General features: G+C 43.9%; 1 protein-coding gene across 6 annotated transcripts in view; it reads right to left on the reverse strand.

The window, feature by feature from the left end:
- LOC140914681 (erlin-1) overlaps nt 1-20,408 on the reverse strand; it is a 75,375-nt gene that overhangs the window by 30,550 nt on the left and 24,417 nt on the right. For 5 of the 6 annotated variants that reach the window (XR_012159938.1, XM_073353129.1, XM_073353130.2 and 2 more), the window contains exons 3-5: nt 19,174-19,255; nt 17,741-17,787; nt 230-291 (exon numbers count right to left, since the gene is read on the reverse strand). Coding sequence is in view for 5 of the 6 variants with exons in the window: in XM_073353129.1 (XP_073209230.1) it covers nt 230-291; nt 17,741-17,787; nt 19,174-19,255 (191 nt within the window). In the remaining variant the exon portion in view is untranslated. The remainder of the gene's footprint in view (nt 1-229; nt 292-17,740; nt 17,788-19,173; nt 19,256-20,408) is intronic. The other variant, XM_073353131.2, reaches the window with a different exon arrangement.

A 20,408-nucleotide genomic window follows, 5' to 3' on the forward strand; every position in this document is an offset into this window, starting at 1 on the left:
GCCTAGTCAAAAGGCAAAATCCATACCACAGAAGGGAGGCCACGTGTATCCCACCCTCTCACCCAGGAGTGTTCACTACAACCTTTTTACAAGTGCTTTGACCAGTCCAGTTTTAGATGTCCCACGTAGTGGGACTTCCTCCTCTTCCCTAGGGAGACTATTCCATTGCACCAACAGACATACATGGTCAGGTACAATATTGCTTGATGAAACAGAAAAGAGTAAATACCTGCATATGGTGCTAACATATTCACAACTTCTATTCGGTCAATGTAGATCATAACCCCACCACTATAAAAAAAAAAGTTTTGTGAGTTACATGGACAGATATTCACAGCAGCCCCAATTCAGAGTCCAACAATCCTTCTTAGTGGAGTTTGCTGGAGATCTGTAGAGTTGACTTTTTACCCAGGACACACTGCTTTTCCATGCTGTCTTGGAGGACTGCGGATGGCAGTAAATCCCAGCTTAATATCTGGCATTTCACTCCTTCTGCGTGAATCAAAGTGAGCTCCAGGATGATCCCAGTGCATTTTCATTTTTCCCTCTGATGCCTCACTGTGTTTAGCCAGAGATGTGAATAAGAAAAGGAAAATGCCCTTGGAATGGCCATGCAACTGTTAGCACTAGGAAAAAAAAGATACAGATGGGAGACAGACTAGGACAGAATATCTGTTGAAAGTAGAGAATTCTGTCTGCACAAGTTGCACACATTTAGTGACTCCAAACAGGCCCATACGCAAGACCATTTGCAACAAGCAGCAAGGCTGAACTGAGCTCAATAGATACCATGCCACTGCAAAAAGATTACTGTCACAACTTAAGTTACACCATACCAGACAAGACACACTGCTGACTACATTAGGGTGGTGTTATGGCTAAAGCCCAACACTAGGAGTGAAATAATGTGAACTCTATTCCCAATTCTGCTATGGCTCATGACATGACCTTGAGTAAGTTGTGTTCCCTCTAATACTTTGTCTCACAGTGGGCTGAGAGTCTTAATTCATTAGCATTTGAGTAGCTCCCTAAGAGCCCTAAAGGGAAGGCACCAGAAGTACAGCCTGCAGGCTTTCCCAAAAGCTGTGAAGTAGCTAACCTGCTCTGCCATGCTTCTGTTTTCCTAGCTGGGCAAGTCCTTCCCCCTTGATCCCTTCACTTTTTAATATGATTCATAACAGAAAAATCCCACCAACTAAAGCTGTATTTGTCACACAGAGAACCAGTACCATCCACTACAGAAAAGGGAAAGTTCTAAATTCTATTTTCCAACCCACATAACTTTCTCAAACACACATTCCTTTGGGGCTAGGATCTCCCATGCTTTTTTCTCAGTTCAAAGGTAATATTTGGAGGGAAAACTTTAGCAAAATGAGCTAAGCCATTATTGAATCACACAAGTATGAACACTAAACACTGATCTTGTATATTCCAAGCTGAATTTCTGTGCTCAGATAACTCAAGCATGGCTCTTACTGCAAACTTCTGACTTGTCTTGCTTTGCAGATCTCACTGAGACTTAAAAGACAAAGACAAGTTTGAAGAAAGTCAGTTCATTAGTTTGAGTTATACATTGTTACATTTGGCAATTCCACGTGCTAATTTTTCTGTTCTTTTTAAGGATTTCCCATGTAAGGGCTCCACAATAACAGGGTCTTACGAGCACTGCAAATGAAAATGTTTCATAGCAAAGAACTGACCAGCATCATTTGGCAGGCGGAAGGGGATTAAGTTAGGTCTGTCAAGGGTGGGTGCCTGTAGGAAAGAGAACTTCTGAGTCAGAAAGTGATTAAGCATAGCCCCAACAATGAAAAACTCCTGTTTATGATATCATGGGCTCTGCTGGCTGAATTTGTGAACTCCTTGATCAACATGATCTGGATTATTTTTCTTTAAAAAAGAAAAATCAAGAAATCCTTTCATTTAATACAATACGAAGCACTCCAGAGTCAGGAAATGCAAAAAGTGTAAGTCTCTCCTGCAATTAAACTTGGCCATCTTGCACATATGTAGGCCAGAGATTTGAGGCTTTATTAGATTCAGAGATTTTCAGTTTTACACAAACACGGCTGAGTGCACTGTGGCACTGAGAGATAAGATTGCTCAACATCTTACATTATAGACCTGTTTTTAGTTGTTTATAATTTTGACAAACTTTAAGAATACAGGAATTTCCAGATGGAATCACACCTGTGGCCCATCTAGCCCAGTACCCTGGGTATGACAGTGGCCAGCATTAGCTGCTTTAGTGGAAGGTGCAAGAACCCCAAAGTAGACATATGAGGCATAATCTTCCCCCTGTGAAGGTGGTCTCATCCCTGATCATTAGAGAGAGTAGCTTAAATCTGAGGCTTTATCTCTGCTGCAATTCCTTTTTTGTAAGAATTAGTTATGGCAGCTCCAAATATTCATATATGTTCAATCCTTTTTTCCATCTTAATTTCTTAGCCTCAACAATATCCTGTGGCAGCAAGTTCCCCTGTCTAATTATGCACTGTGTGGAAAAATATTTCCTTTTTTTTCCATGTTTCATTTAATGTCCCTTTGGTCTTATGTTAGGAGGCAGGGAGAACAAGAGTTCCCAATCTACTTTCTCTAGACCATTCATTATTTTATGCACTTTTATCACATCCCTTCTTATTCATCTGCTTTCCAAGGTAACAATCCCAATCTTTTCAAATGAGAGATTTTCCAGGCCCTTAAGCATTCTTGCTGGCCTTCTCTGAGCTCCCGCTATTTCTACCATCTTTGTTTACGATGAAGTGACCAGGTGCTGCACACAATATCCAGATTTATTTATATAATGGCATTACAACATTCTCTGCATTATTCTCCATCCCATTCCTTCTATATCCTAACATGCACAAGCACCTGCCATTGTTAGCAGCTCACTCATTTCATACTCAAGCTTCTTCAGAACTCTTGGACGTACCATCTGGGCTTTGGTAGCTTACTGCTCTTTAAAATTACCAACTTGCCCTAGCACCTCTTCTGACACTTCAATCTCTGATAGTACGTACTTCACCTTTATCCAGCTTTAACTGTCTTGACAAACTTTTCAATCTTGCTGTCTGCCTCAGACTGAATTTATATTAAAACTTTCAAAAGAAAAATCAGCCATTTTAAAGAACAAGATTAGTGAAAAAAATGGGCAGTTCTGTCAATTATTAAAGAATATTAAACTTTTTAAACAACTCTAGCTCCTCCCTGGCTTGGAGAAGGAACCTGAAATTTGGCAGGTGGGTCATCCTGGGAGATGCTTTACCCCACGGACACCGATAGATATTTGGCCTCTGAAAATCACCCACTACAACACATGTAGTAGACCTTGTTCTTCTCTTGCTCCTTAATTTTCTAAGTATTCTAATTGCATTGGTGAGCTGCCAGCCAGTCACTTCAAAATGCGTTGTAGCCTAGGGAAATGCCTGCCCATCTACCACATGAAAATATCTTTTAGCTTAGGAGGGTGCACACTGGTCTTGGAGCCAAGAGAGCACAAGTTCAAGTCTAACTATCTTGACAAACTTTCAACCTTGCTCTCTGCCTCAGATTGAATTTATTTTAAAACTTTCATCGTCAGCCATTTTTAAAAACAAGGTTAGTAAAAACAAAATGGGCAGTTTTGTCAATTATTAAAAAGTTTAGCTTTTTAAAAAAACAACCCAAATCTTAACTTTTTCACTGCCTAGTCCTACACACTTCACAACCCTCAATACTGAATGAGGCCTCATACCTCCCACCCTGTGAGGCAAGCTAATAGTCCCACATTTTACAGACGAGGTTACAGACATTGCACAAGGTCACACTTCTAGCAGAGATAAGAATAGAATCAATGTCTCCAATATGGCAGATTTAAATCTCATTCACAACGAAGCTTGGAATTAATCTGCCAAATGTGTACTTGGCTTTGCAGTCATAACCACTGGACCTCCAGAGCCAAAAACAGAACCTATAAATCCTGATTTTCAAAATTTTGTTGATGTCTAGCAAACATGTGTGTCCTCTTCCTGGGAGTGATTAGTCTGCAGAGGATAACAGCTTAGTAATACTACCAGTTATTCCTTTAGCTCAAGGGGAAGAGGTCTTTGCTGTGATCTGAAGTTCCTGCGTTCAGACCCCACTGACAACACTGCTGGGGTCAATCTGATTCCACATAATAGAATGCGTACCCCCACACTCCCATGTGCTCCTTATAAAAATCCTAGTTCCTTTCACACCAAGAACTATGATAAAAGAATGAAAGTCAAGCACTTATAAGTTTGGAAATGCCAGAATTAAGGTTGCTTGTGCAGCCTTAATTAATCTTCCTTGTGCATATGCATTGTCACAGAGTCTTTAGTTACATGATTCCATACTGTTTTTTCCATAGAAATCTTGCTTTGGTGCTCAGGATGGAACATGCTCTGTGCATGAACCAGGGCTGGGCAGTGAATGAAGTTGTCATCTGCAGGAACCCTGCCTCATTTTATGGCAGAAGCTGGAAGGTGTGCAGTGCTTTACATTAAATTCTCATGTTAAGTTGGAAAAGTCAAGGTCTGAAGAGTTAGGAAATTCCAGTAATTAAAGGGACACTCAACTTTTCTTTTTCTTTTCTTTTCTTTTTTTTTTTTTTTAAACTTAACTGCAAAAAATAGTTTTCCTGTAGGATCACCCTTCAGTTTATATGGCTGACTTACTGGAAAACTTTTATTTTAAGAAACATTGTAAAGGTTTACTGCTCTACTGCTGATGTTTAGAAGAGTCTTCTGGGTGGTCCTGAGAGCACTGCCAGACATGCTTGGCCTCTCTCTTTTCCTCTGTGTACACACCTACCAGCTGCCTCTTTTTTTTCAGCTTTGCTGTTATTGGTTCACATTTTCCTGCAGGACTTGAGACAGAGCATGCATATGCTCTCCCTGCAGAACAGTGATCTCACTATACTAATGATGAAATAGGAATTGCAATGACCCAACAGCTGAGTGACAATGACCCGGCACACAAGCTGTCACAGGACATACGTTGAAAATACAGGGAAAAAGTTTGTTTTGCTTATATCTGCCAGTTACAGGCATCATAGAGTTTACTTTTAACTATACTAGAGACAAGGTACAACCTCTGCAGATGGAAATGTGATTTTAAAGCTTGTGTCCCTAAGCAGCTTCCCCTGCAACTGAAATTACATTGCACGTAAATAGTATTTGACATTCCTTTGGTCATGATTAACATTGCTAAATCCTGACATTTCTGTTAATCATTTGTATTACTCTCTCCAGCTATAGTCCTTCGAGCCTTTCCTAGTGGTTACTCCAGATCTTAGATAACATGATGGGCCGTTCAGGCTTCCAGGCATATCTGGGAAGTGTTTAGTTTGTCTGCAGCGCCCAACACGGTATATCCAAGCTTTTCCCCTGTGGACTGAATCTCCAGGGTCAGGCTTCCTGTAAACTTCATGAGGATTTCTGTTTCTTCCCCCTCCCTGAATAAGGTGACTTTGCTTCAAATATAACACAAGTATATCATGTTTATTACATACATAAATAAAATCACTACTGTGATTGGTGGAAATACTTTACCAAAGGGGAGAATCTTGCAATGAGCCAAGAGCAGTCACACGCTGGATGAGGCTAATCTCCTTTGGAAGTCTGGTCCACAGCTTGACTGAGAATGCTTTATCTCCTCCTCTGACACTTTACATTGAGCTTTGTTAGCTACCATGTATGAGCGCAACACAACTGGAGTGGTGAGTCAAAACAAAGTTTTGAAATGGCAACAGAAGAGTGGAACAGATAGAACCATGCACTGCGGGAGTGGGAGGTTAGGGAATTATAGAAATGTAAGGCTGGAAAGGACCTTGAGAGGTCATCAAGTCCAGCCCCCTGTGCTGAGGCAGGACCAACTAAACTTAGACCATCCCTGAGAGGTGTTTATCCTACACGGTCAGAAGTTTTTATGAACAAGTTGGACAAATATGAAATTAAAAAAATTAGTTAACTTAAGGAAATGTGTATTGCAAAGAAAGGCCATCACTAGCAAGTAGAATTCCTTGAAAATAATGAGTTATAAGGCCAGAAGGAATGAAGTAGGGAGAATGTTTGGTTCTAAGAATAACTAATGAGATAAGGGGAAGTTTCTAAAAAGAAGGCCTCTCACTGATAGACGTGAAAAAAGATCTATCTTAAAATGAGCCAAACATGGCTCTTCTCAACCCACACACCTGTGTTAAAGCCTACGTGAACCCGGGGCAATGGACGAACTGTTGGTAAGTAAGTAAGAAGGGGAGGAAAGGCCTTGAGAAGGAAGGAAGTTGTAAAAATTTTATCTAGATAGAGATTGGAAATAAGGGTGAACTCGAAGGGTAAACTCTTAGCCCTGGTCTACACTAGGACTTTAGGTCGAATTTAGCAGCGTTAAATCGATTTAAACCTTCACCCATCCACACAGTGAAGCCCTTTATTTCGACTTAAAGGGCTCTTAAAATCGATTTCCTTACTCCACCCCTGACAAGTGGATTAGCGCTTAAATCGACGTTACCAGCTCGAATTTGGGGTACTGTGGACACAATTCGATGGTATTGGCCTCTGGGAGCTATCCCAGAGTGCTCCATTCTGACCGCTCTAGACAGCACTCTCAACTCAGATGCACTGGCCAGGTAGACAGGAAAAGAACCGCGAACTTTTGAATCTCATTTCCTGTTTGGCCAGCGTGGCAAGCTGCAGGTGACCATGCAGAGCTCATCAGCACAGGTGACCATGATGGAGTCCCAGAATCGCAAAAGAGCTCCAGCATGGACCGAACGGGAGGTACGGGATCTGATCGCTGTTTGGGGAGAGGAATCCGTGCTATCAGAACTCCGTTCCAGTTTTCGAAATGCCAAAACCTTTGTGAAAATCTCCCAGGGCATGAAGGACAGAGGCCATAACAGGGACCCGAAGCAGTGCCGCGTGAAACTGAAGGAGCTGAGGCAAGCCTACCAGAAAACCAGAGAGGCGAACAGCCGCTCTGGGTCAGAGCCCCAAACATGCCGCTTCTATGATGAGCTGCATGCCATTTTAGGGGGTTCAGCCACCACTACCCCAGCCGTGTTGTTTGACTCCTTCAATGGAGATGGAGGCAATACGGAAGCAGGTTTTGGGGACGAAGAAGATGATGAGGAGGAGGAGGTTGTAGATAGCTCACAGCAAGCAAGCCGAGAAACCGGTTTTCCCGACAGCCAGGAACTGTTTCTCACCCTAGACCTGGAGCCAGTACCCCCCGAACCCACCCAAGGCTGCCTCCTGGACCCAGCAGGCGGAGAAGGGACCTCTGGTGAGTGTACCTTTTAAAATGCTATACATGGTTTAAAAGCAAGCATGTGAAAGGATTACTTTGCCCTGGCATTTGCGGTTCTCCTAGATGTAGTCCTAAAGCCTTTGCAAAAGGTTTCTGGGGAGGGCAGCCTTATTTCGTCCTTCATGGTAGGACACTTTATCACTCCAGGCCAGTAACACATACTCGGGAATCACTGTAGAACAAAGCATTGCAGTGTATGTTTGCTGGCATTCAACCAAAATCCGTTCTCTCTCTCTCTGTGTTATCCTCAGGAGAGTGAGATATCATTCATGGTCACCTGGTTGAAATAGGGTGCTTTTCTTCAGGGACACTCAGTATAGCCCATTCCTGCTGGGCTGTTTGCCTGTGGCTGAACAGAAATGTTCCCCGCTGTTAGCCACAGGGAGGGGGGAAGGTTGAGGGGGTAGTCACGCGGTGGGAGGAGGCAAAATGCGACCTTGTAACGAAAGCACATGTGCTATGTATGTAATGTTAACAGCAAGGTTTACCCTGAAAGAGTGTAGTGACTGTTTTATAAAATGTGTCTTTTTAAATACCGCTGTCCCTTTTTTTTTCTCCACCAGCTGCATGTGTTTCAATGATCACAGGATCTTCTCCTTCCCAGAGGCTAGTGAAGCTTAGAAAGAAAAAAAAACGCACTCACGATGAAATGTTCTCCGAGCTCATGCTGTCCTCCCACACTGACAGAGCACAGACGAATGCGTGGAGGCAAATAATGTCAGAGTGCAGGAAAGCACAAAATGACCGGGAGGAGAGGTGGAGGGCTGAAGAGAGTAAGTGGCGGGCTGAAGACAGGGCTGAAGCTCAAATGTGGCGGCAGCGTGATGAGAGGAGGCAGGATTCAATGCTGAGGCTGCTGCAGGACCAAACCAGAATGCTCCAGTGTATGGCTGAGCTGCAGCAAAGGCAGCTGGAGCACAGACTGCCACTGCTGCCCCTCTGTAACCAACCGCCCTCCTCCCCAAGTTCCATAGCCTCCACACCCAGACGCCCAAGAACGCGGTGGGGGGGCCTCCGGCCAACCAGCCACTCCACAACAGAGGATTGCCCAAAAAAAAAAGAAGGCTGTCATTCAATAAATTTTAAAGTTGTAAACTTTTAAAGTGCTGTGTGGCATTTTCCTTCCCTCCTCCACCACCCCTCCTGGGATACCTTGGTAGTCATCCCCCTATTTGTGTGATGAATGAATAACGAATGCATGACTGTGAAGCAGCAATGACTTTATTGCCTCTGCAAGCGGTGATTAAAGGGAGGAGGGGAGGGTGGTTAGCTTACAGGGAAGTAGAGTGAACCAAGGGGCGGGGGGTTTCATCAAGGAGAAACAAACAGAACTTTCACACTGTAGCCTGGCCAGTCATGAAACTGGTTTTCAAAGCTTCTCTGATGCGTACCGCGCCCTCCTGAGCTCTTCTAACCGCCCTGGTGTCTGGCTGCGCGTAACCAGCAGCCAGGCGATTTGCCTCAATCTCCCACCCCGCCATAAACGTCTCCCCCTTACTCTCACAGATATTGTGGAGCACACAGCAAGCAGTAATAACAGTGGGAATATTGGTTTCGCTGAGGTCTAAGCGAGTCAGTAAACTGCGCCAGCGCGCCTTTAAACGTCCAAATGCACATTCTACCACCATTCTGCACTTGCTCAGCCTATAGTTGAACAGCTCCTGACCACTGTCCAGGCTGCCTGTGTACGGCTTCATGAGCCATGGCATTAAGGGGTAGGCTGGGTCCCCAAGGATACATATAGGCATTTCAACATCCCCAACAGTTATTTTCTGGTCTGGGAAGAAAGTCCCTTCCTGCAGCTTTTGAAACAGACCAGAGTTCCTGAAGATGCGAGCGTCATGCACCTTTCCCGGCCATCCCACGTTGATGTTGGTGAAACGTCCCTTGTGATCCACCAGAGCTTGCAGCACTATCGAAAAGTACCCCTTGCGGTTTATGTACTCGCCGGCTTGGTGCTCTGGTGCCAAGATAGGGATATGGGTTCCGTCTATAGCCCCACCACAGTTAGGGAATCCCATTGCAGCAAAGCCATCCACTATGACCTGCACATTTCCCAGGGTCACTACCCTTGATATCAGCAGATCTTTGATTGCGTGAGCTACTTGCATCACAGCAGCCCCCACAGTAGATTTGCCCACTCCAAATTGATTCCCGACTGACCGGTAGCTGTCTGGCGTTGCAAGCTTCCACAGGGCTATCGCCACTCGCTTCTCAACTGTGAGGGCTGCTCTCATCCTGGTATTCATGCGCTTCAGGGCAGGGGAAAGCAAGTCACAAAGTTCCATGAAAGTGCCCTTACGCATGCGAAAGTTTCGCAGCCACTGGGAATCGTCCCAGACCTGCAACACTATGCGGTCCCACCAGTCTGTGCTTGTTTCCCGAGCCCAGAATCGGTGTTCCACAGCATGAACCTGCCCCATTAGCACCATGATGCATGCATTGGCAGGGCCCATGCTTTCAGAGAAATCTGTGTCCATGTCCTGATCACTCACGGGACCGCGCTGACGTCGCCTCCTCGCCCGGTATCGCGTTGCCATGTTCTGGTGCTGCATATACTGCTGGATAATGCGTGTGGTGGTTGATGTGCTCCTAATTGCCAAAATGAGCTCAGCGGCCTCCATGCTTGCCTTGGTATGGCGTCCGCACAGAAAAAAGGCGCGGAACGATTGTCTGCCGTTGCTCTGACGGAGGGAGGGGCGACTGACGACACGGCTTACAGGGTTGGCTTCAGGGAGCTAAAATCAACAAAGGGTGTGCCTGTACATCAAGGAGTATTTCAGGCAGGACTGCACGGAGGGTTCCAATAAGAAATGGTGCACCAAAGTTATCGTTGTTATTGGAACAAGGAGGTTAGCCTGGCCTCTGATTGATACATGGCTAGATTAACCTCGCTGCGCCTTCTCTGTGACTGACTGCAGTGTGATCTAGACAGGGGAGGAGGAAAATGAGTACAAAACAAATCTGGTCTATTTCTTGTTCTGACCCACTCCATCTATCCTTTACATCTTTGGCTGGCAGCAGACAAAAAAGGCGCGAAATGATTGTCTGCCCTTGCTTTCACGGGGGGAGGGAGGGTGGGAACGGGGTCCTGACGATATGTACCCAGAACCACCCGCGACAATGTTTTAGCCCCATCAGGCATTGGGATATCAACCCAGAATTCCAATGGGCAGCGGAGACTGCGGGAACTGTGGGATAGCTACCCACAGTGCAACGCTCCAGAAGTCGACGCTTGCCTCGGTACTGTGGAAGCGCTCCGCCGAGTTAATGCACTTAATGAACTTAGAGCATTTTCTGTGGGGACACACACACTCGAATATATAAAACTGATTTCAAAAAAACCGACTTCTATAAATTCGACCTAATTTCGTAGTGTAGACATACCCTTAAAAGGGTTCATTGCTAATACCTGCCTGACCATGCTGGAGCTGACCAATACGGGTCTAAGCATCCCTGGGTTTATCCCATTTAAGTATCTTGATCAAATGTGTATAAATGGTTTTATTACTATTTGGATGTAGTAAATTGGTTATTAGGCAGCTTTTTAGACATGTTTAGAGCAACTGTACCATTTGGCTTTTGGATTGTTTGTAACAACCAGGGACACAGCCATTTCAACCGTGTTAACTCAGGACTAGTGATAGAGAAAGCTTATGCGTCCAGAGTACTGACTAGATTTGAAAAGCAGTCTACTTTCTCCCTATGAAAACCAATTTTTGCTGTGTGGTGGGCCCTGACACATTTCAGATATCTGGTGGGGTTGAGATGCATAAAAATGTACATTGCTCATCATCCTCTACAGTGTCTTCTGTCTGGTAAAATTAAAAATAGAACAGTGTCTAGTCCTACACCGACACTGTGGTTTCTGCTGCTGGAAGAGCACCAAACTGAAGTGTGTCCTCCTCACCTTTGCCAGCAGAACTATTCATTGATAGTAATCCATACAAGTGTCCTGGTGAAATTCCCTCTCATGAGGAGCCCCTAACCCTTTTATCCACGTGCAGTACATAAGTTTAAATTCCGAAGGGCTGCACCCTGAGGGTCTGACAATATATGCTAATGGCTTGCCCTAATATCAAAAGGGACCCGTCACAGAATTTATGGTTTGGGCTCTCTCGGTTCAGGATGAACCTGTGCAACGCAGATGTAGTTCAAACACTGTACACTGTGTTGGCTGCTGTATCAGAGGCATTATCGCTCAGTAATAAAGGACAAGTACCAGCTAGTGTAATATGTTCAGACTGTAAGGGTCTGTGATGCCTTAACAACCACCACCTTCCTTGATTTAGTACAAATTCATTTTGCAGTGCAGATTATAAGCCTTTATGCTATCAAGCCCTTTTGTCCTATGTATGGGAACTAGCAGGTAAATGGGCTAACTCAGTGGTATATGTGGTTAAAGTAAAAGCTCATACCAGACATGGGGAAGTGAACAAGAAAAACAGAGTGAATGAAGGTGCTGATAGCCAGGCTTTGGTGTGGTCCCATCCCCAATTATCCAGTTCTTGCTGTTACCATTCGAGCACAAGCAAAAACCATTGATTTAGTAACATTGCAAGAATCTGATCCAGAGATATCTGCTCGTACACAAAAAAAATGCTTGGGGAGTTAAATGGTAAAACACTCTTTACCAGGGAAAGTTCCACCACAACCCCTTAAAAGGGAAATGTTAAGACTGGTGCATGATGTGCCATCAATGGCCCAGCAAAATGCTGATACCACTTATCAGTGACTAATTAAGGCAGCCTGGTGGCCCTATTGTAAAAAAAAAAAAAGATGTAAAAATTCATGTTAACAATTACCTGGTTTGTGCTAAAAGCAATCCACCAGGGAAAAAACAAAACATGGATTTATCCAGACACAGCAACAGGGGCAGGTTCATGCCAAAATGAGGGCATACTTTAACAAACCAGCCCAAAGTGTAGATTGGCAAGTTGGGGACAGAGTGACGGTGCAGAGAACACTGGAGGGAAAAACAAACAAAAACGTTTCCGGCACCAAGATGGGGGCCTACTATAAAATACAAAAATCCAACCCTGCAGTTTATCTGGTATGAATAGAAGCAAGTTCTAAAAACAAGGATTGATGACGAGATGCTACTCAGCTAAAAGTTGTTCAAAGGTTCCCACTAAGGGAGCACCAGAAATTGTGTTTTGATTTTTCAGTCTGTAGGAATTGTATGGAGAAGCTGGTGTAATCATGCATACGAAGTCTTGGTGCACAGAGAACACAACTTAAAACACAGAAACAATCCAAAGTGACAGCCAGAAGCCCAATTAAGTTATGGTGCAAAATAAATGATGCCGGTGTATCAAGTACAATTCTGCAAGTGGCCTTGCGGAAAAGTGAAATCGTGGTGATTGTGTAAGGAACAACAATCAGCATCAATCCCTGTTTACGAAATGGTAACTTGAATTTTCCATACGTGAATGCTAGGCATAAGCAACATTATACATGTTTTGTGTTTCCTGTAAAATTTAATCAAATAAGGGCTTATTTCTACCCTTCCTGATTCTCAAAAGGGCACATATCAATAAGGGTAGCACAAATACTGTACATTGGGGGGTGGGGGAAAAAAAAAGAAAAACTCAAAATGCTCTAAGGTGGAGGTAGGACCTAGTAATGAATGGGAATTAAGGTCCCTTAAAGAACTGCTGTGCAACGATGTTCAATTTATATATGTACCTGTGTTGTTGAATTTGACTTTGTTGCAGCTGCCAAAAGGGTTATGTCTGCCAGGGCTTGGCCACTTGTATGGTAAAATGATAGAGGACTATTAGAAAGGCTTTCTTGACAGAAATGTAGAGGAAAAGGCACTTGAATCAATTCAAAGGCAAAACTGCTGGAGTCTATCCACCAGTGCTGTACAGGGTGGTTTCAAATTGGAATCAGCTGGACCTCGTGGGAACACAAACTAGCATTCCAACACAAGCTGGCTGCGGACCTATTGAGTCCAATGAATGAGCACAGCAAAGAACATATTAAGAACTTTGGAATGTATATAATATGCATGACTTAGTTAATTTGTTTAAGGAAGTACAGCATAAGGTAGATGAAACAGATAACCAAACTAATAAAGATCAAAGCAGGCCAATAGTCAGGGCCATAACATAATGTGTGTACGGAGAAATATGCACTAGACAAAAATCAAGGCCATCCTCACTCATATAGAGCAAGGTAAATTGCCCTCTTATTACTACAGAGAAATTAAAAACTTGGTATAGTACTCTTTATCCCACTCATACTATCCCATCCAATAACTGCAGAACACCACGTTCAAACCATTATTAGAGTACTACCACTGGGAGTACTGGAAGGCACTAACCCATAAGGTTTTAAAAGAGTTTGTTTCTCCTCAAATACTGTTTCAAGATAATGACAAGGTCTGGTGAGCCTTGGACTTGTTCTGTTGCTCACCTACATCTGCAGCAGCTGTAATGTCTTACAGACACAGTTGCCAGCATGCGGGCTCACTCTGGGGGAGCTATCTCCAATCTGCACAATATAGTTGAGATGCTGAGGAACTGGTGAAGTGGAATGGTAAATATTGTGTGGGGGCTGGAAATAAACCACTTCTAGCGTGGACCCAGAGTGTTATTTCAAGTGGCCAATGTTTTGTTTCATAACAAAATCCACTGTAACTGAAATACAGGCTGAATTCAGATTCCAAGAGGACGCTATGAAAGCAGTACTCAAGTGTGGGCATCCTAGTCTTCCTTTGAGCCTGGATCTTAAAATATTAATAGCCAAGAATAGGAAATTCAGGAGTTAACTAGCCCCTGGTGGTGGAACAAGCACAAACAAAGTTGAATATATCCATGGTAACTACTGTCATTTAAAGCTAGGGTAGTTAACCATATAAACTGTGGTAACTGAAACTTTGATTTTGTAGTGTCAAGTTTAACGGTTATGTAAGATGTTGCAAATTCATAAAAGGTATGTTTAAAATGCTTAATGTAGTAAAACCCACATAGCATGTAGGTTTTTAAGGCAGAGAATGTAGGATAAATACAAAAACTAAAGAATTAGGGTTAGCTTGAATTTAGTTAAGGAAATAGATGTGTTGTAAAGAAAGGCCCTGACTAGCAAGTAGAAGGAAGGAAATAATGAGTCATAAGGCCAGAAGGAATGAAGAAAGGATGATGTCTGGTTCAAAGAATAACTAATCAGATAAGGAGAAGTTCTAAAAAGAAGGCCTCTGACCGATGGGGGTGATTGCAGATTGTTTTACATAAAACAAAGAATCTTTCTTAAAGTGAGCCAACATGGCCTTTCCCAATCCACACAGCAGTGTTAAAGCCAATGTGAACAGAGGGGCAATGGACAAATTGTTGATCAGCAAGGAGGGGAGGAAAGGCCTTGGGAAGAAAGGAAGTTGTAAATCCTATCTGGATGAAGACTGGAAATAAGAATCAACTGTCTTAAATGGGTTTTTAGCTAAAATTAGTAATTGAGAATGACATCACTTATTTGTTGAAGGGAAAAGAAGTAAACTCTTAAAGGGTTCATTGCTAATACCTGCCTGACCATGCTGGAGCCAACCAATACAGGTCTAAGCACCCCAGGGTTTAGCCCGTTTGTAAGTATCTTGATCAAACGTTTATAAATGTTTTGTTACTGTTGGATGTAATACATTGATTATTTAGGCTTTTTAAGGAATGTTTAGAGAAATTGTGTACGGGGCCCTTGGATTTAATTCAGGAATTTATGGTTAAATTAGTGCCATGGTAACACCCTACATAAATAATATTAATTCCAACAGATGAGGGTTCAAAAACCTCCCCTGGAAGCCTATTCCAGAGTTTAACTACCCTTATACTTAGAATGTTTTTCTTAAATATCTAAACTAAATATCCCTCGCTAAAGATTAAGCACATTACTTCTTGTCCTACCTTCACTAGGCATGGAGAACAACTGATCAGAGTCCTCTTTATGACAACAGCCGCCCTTAACATATCTGAAGATTGTTATAGGTTCCCCCTGCTCCCCCGGTCATCTTTTCTCAAGATGAAACATGCCCACTTTTTTTTAACCTTTTGGCACAGGTCAGGTTTTCTAAACCTTTTATCATTTTTGTTGCTCTTCTCTGGGCTTCCCAATTTATTCACATCTTTCCTAAAGCGTGGAGCCCAGAAATGGGGACAGTACTCCAGCTGAGGCCTCACCAGTGCCGAGTGGACCGGGACAATTACCTTCCATGTCTTACATACAACACTCCTGTTAAAACACCCCAGAAAATCAGTCTTTTTTCACACCTGCCTCAGCTTGCTGACTCATTCAATTTGTAATCCACTATAGCCCCTAGATCCTTTTCAGCAGTACTACCACTTAAGTAGCTATTCCCCATTTTGTAGATGTGCGTTTGATTTTTCCTCCTTAAGTGAAGCACTTTGCACTTATTTTTATTGGATTTCATCTTGTTGAATTCAGTCCAATTTGTCAAGGTCATCATGAATGCTAAACCTTTCCTCCAAAGTGCTTGCAACCCCTCCCCGCAGCTTGGTGTCATCTGCAGATTTTATAAGCATATTCTCCATTCCATTATCCAAGTAGTTAATGAGAATACCGACTACTACTGAACCTAGGACCGATCCTTGTGGTGCCCCACCAGATACACCCTCCCAGTCTGACAGCAAATCACTGATAACTACTCTGCGTACGGTCTTTCAACCAGTTTTGTACCCTTATAGTAATTGTTTGTTTATGAGACTGAACCAAAAGCCTTACTAAAATGAAGATATATCACATCTATTCCTTCCCCACTCTGCACTAGGCCAGTAACCCTGTCAAAGGAGTCAAGTAAGTTGCTTTGGCATGATTTTGTTTTTGACAAATCTATGCTGGCTACAGGCAGTCCCTGGTATATGTCTCCCCCTTATCCGTTGTTTCACATATCCATCGCTCATCAATAGATGAACATGTTCCGATTCACATCGGTCCCAATCCGCATATCCATCGTTTGCAACTTATAGTACAATACTGCAACGATGGATATGCGGACAGACGTGAATCGGAACACATTCCCCTACTGACTAGCGATGGATATGCGAAACAAGGGATAAGGGGGAGGTGTATACATCCAGCCCCCCTCTCCCCCCAATCCTGGCTCTGCTCCTGCCCCAGCACTTGCCCCACACCACCCACCTGGGTGCGGGGGCTTGCCCAGCTCTGGCACTCCAGCCGGGGAGCTGGGTCAGTGGCTTGCCCTGCTCTACTTCCCCGCACCCTGGCAGGAGTGCCGGGCGGAGTTGGAGAAGCCCCCGCACCCCAACCCCACTCCTGCCCATGCCACTGCTGTACCAGTGGGTGCCTAGTATACATCATTTTGGTATACGTGGCCCTTTTCAAGAACACAACCCCAACATATACCAGGGACCTGCTGTATTCCTTATTGTTCTCTAGATACTTTCAAACTGATTGCTTAGTTTGTTCCAGTACCTTTTCAGGTATCAAAGTTAGGCTGATTGGTCTATAACTCAAGAAAGAGGGGTTTCATTTTGTGGCACGATCTCGTTAACTGACCCACAGAAATAGGTGGAATATTACTGACTTATGCCATAAAATATATAAGATGTGCAATATAGCTAGGTTAATGTTTCAGAAGAAACTTTCAGTTCTACAATTTTCCAGACCCAAGAGGTTTATTTTGCAACATTAACAATGCATGAACACGTGTATAAATAAAGCACTTTGGAATACTTTGTGAAGATAAGCACTGCACACACAAAGCATTGTTACTGCTGCTTTAACTAATGTGTAGACAGCACTTGGATATTTAAATGCTATTGAAGTGCTAAACTTTACTTAGAAGGTTTGTATCTTGTACAATATTCATCTGCTCTTTTACTTCAGAGAAAGTTTCTGACCACCCAGACTAACAATTAGTCTGCGATGAACCAGATCCTGGCTTTTTGTCAGGGTTCATTTCAGGTGGTGGGACTACATTCCAAATGTGCAAGCCCAATCCAAGGGGATGCTGTTCTTATTTCCCTGGGATAGCATGGAAATCAGTGGTTGGCCTTCTATCATTAGAGAGCAAATTCCAAACTAAAAGCACTGAGAGGTTGGCTAAGGGAAAGAATGAGTGATGGAGGATCAGATAACAGGAGAAAAGTAAAACAAGAGAGACAGACAAGAACACACGCTGGAGAAAGTGGCACAGACAACTGCAGAAAGTCAGTTCTGGCCCCAGCAGGGAGCAATGTAAGAGCAATCTTTACTATTCCCACCCATATCCACTCTTTACAGACAAACATTCTGAACAGGCTTTATGCCAGATCAAACCCCCCTCAAAAGCTACTCAAAGGCCTCTGCCCATAATTCTCAGCCCCCAGGCCTGAGTGCCTCAGAGTGAATTAGCCACAAGTTGAGAATTAGACCGACCACATTGGCTTGCCACATCCAGGAAGAACATACAGGAGCAACATACCTCGTCCCACAAGGCACGTTTTTTACTTCATCAGTTTGCAATGTTGTCTGAAACAAGAGACATGTAATCAGGGCTCACAGAGAAACCAGGCACTTACCAGTCAACAGCCAAGCCCTAGACAGGCCCTCGCAGAGCTTTCTAGTCCAGTTCAGGCCATGCACTCAGTGGAAGCTCAGCACTCATGCTCTGTAATTGTTGCTGAGAAGAGCGGGATGCACAAGGACAGGGGTAGCCAACCTGTGGCTCCAGAGCCACATGCAGCTCTTCAGAAGTTAATGTGCAGCTCCTTGCATAGGCACCAACTCCGGGGCTGGAGCTACAGGTGCCAACTTTCCAATGTACCGGGGGAGGGTGCCCACTGCTCAACTCCTGGTTCTGCCACAGGCCCTGCCCCCACTCCACCCCTTCCTGCCCCCTCCCCTGAGCCTGCCGTGCCCCCCTCGCTCCTCCCCACATGCCACGGAACAGCTGATCGGGAGGTGCGGGGAGGGAGGGGAGGTTGATAGGGGCTGCTGATGTATTACTATGGCTCTTTGGCAATGTACATTGGTAAATTCTGGCTCACTTCTCAGGCTCAGGTTTGCCAACCCTGCATTAGGAGGAGCACCGCTCTTCAAGCTGTTGGGGCTGCTATAGGCAGGGAGCAGAAGGAACTTCTCTGGCATCTACTCCAGGGTGATGATTGAGGAAGAAGGGGATGGTGCAGGGAACTCCATTCTCTTTCCCCCTTCCTCTCCTTCCCTCAGTGCCCAAAAGGATTGCAGCTCCCTGCCTGGCAAATGGCAAAGTGAACACTTGCAGACCCAAGCATTGGGAGGACACATGGTGTCAGCAGCAGAGATGTCCCAAGGCAGGAGCCTCAGGGTCAGCGAGTAGCTTTTTGTTTGTGCCAGTGAAGAGCTCCCACTGGAAACACAGCATGGAGCCAACATTTATTTGCAGTGCAGGGTGTTTCCACACTACATGCTCTCAGGAAGCCACCAGCATCTCTAGCCACAGTAAAGTAGATTAATTCATTCAGCCCTTCCAAACTCACTGTAGTGGTAACAATTCAGGGGAGGGCAAAGCACAACAAAAGGCAACAGAACAAATGTAGTTCATTGTGATCTACTAAGTAGTGCACAGCCACCATGTGCAGTGGGGCCTGGCCTCTTGCAGCAGAGTGCATCATTGCATTCTGGGACCTGCAGCTGCTACAGGCCATGCTGCATACTGGAATCTGTAGTACTATGGGTACACCAGGGGTTGCACCCCAACATCAGAAAGGAGGGTGGCTAATATCTGATCAGTGTGCCAAACTAGTGTGCTCTTATGCTACTAAGAACTGGCTAACATGGCCTTTATTTAGGCAAAATTCCAGCTCCACTGTCATATTTGACAGATACTCCATACAACCCCACCCTATTCCAGCTCCCCTGCGAGAGGTTACTAACCTGCACTGATTTGAAGGTGGTAATGAATGGAAGCATGATGTGATAGCCTGGTCCACTTGGGCTGGTTAATAATGCACCACCCCTGTGAAGAGACAAATGGGTCAGTTCTCAAGAAGCTGAAGAAGTAGATGTACTGACTCTTCCAGACCTCTGGTAAGTGTTCGAAGTACTGAACAGACATGGCCATGAGCTTCTATAGGTCAATAAGTCACAACAGCTCAGATAAGCTCTACTAGCCTGCTTGTTACCATGACTGACAATGGGAGGGTGAGAATGATTATTTTGCTCACCCACCAAAAACAAGTCACTTGCCCGGGCAAATCAAATTTGACAGGGCTCCATTAATATACAGCGTTACAGAATCATATGGTAAAGAAAATATATTTGTGACCTAACAGGTCACTGGACTAAAGAGCAAGCTATTCAATGCAGACTAAATACAAAAAGTTTCCCAGGAATTATTGATTTCATCAGCTCTTTTATGGGGTACTAGTACAAGATAACATTTGCCCTGTACCTGCTGTGTTCAGTTTGCCAGCTTCATGCCAGCAACGGACAAAAAATGCAGCTTCCAATTTGACAACAGGGGTATTCCTGCTAAGCCTTTTCCAGTAACACAACCCTTGTACAAACCTTCAGTAGTACCCAAGCTACAATTTAGAATAAATCAAGGCTGCTAACTGAGCTCTGGAAAACACTATTTTACACATACATCAAATCACAACTTTCAGTATCCTCCTCCTCCTTCCACATTAACGTCCCACAGAGGAGTGCATATTAACCCAAAGGCTTTGCTAAGAGACTGGCACTGTGGACAGCACCATTCATAATCTCTAAGTGACCAGGAAAAAGAAAAGGAATACTTGTGGCACCTTAAAGACTAACAAATTTATTTGAGCCTAAGTGACCAGGTGGATTCTGGTAATGCAGGGGCTGTGGAGGGCACTCTAAGCCTTGCAATAAACTCATACCTACCCTGAGGTGTTGGAACCAATATTACAGAAACATGGAGAGCTACTCCCTAGATGGTCTAGTGGGGAAGATCAATTTAAATCACCAATATTAATCATGATTTAAATCAGCAAGCAGGAAACTTTGATTTAAATAATTAATTTTAATAGCGTTTTGCATTTGTACTTTTAGTTATTTTCTTAAAAAAGGCTGATTCTCAGTGGTTGGTAACCACTAAAACACACTGATCTGTAACTAAACACAGTATTTACAATAAATTTGAT

This window comes from Lepidochelys kempii, chromosome 7 (assembly GCF_965140285.1).
Source record: "Lepidochelys kempii isolate rLepKem1 chromosome 7, rLepKem1.hap1, whole genome shotgun sequence".
NCBI lineage: Eukaryota > Metazoa > Chordata > Testudines > Cheloniidae > Lepidochelys > Lepidochelys kempii.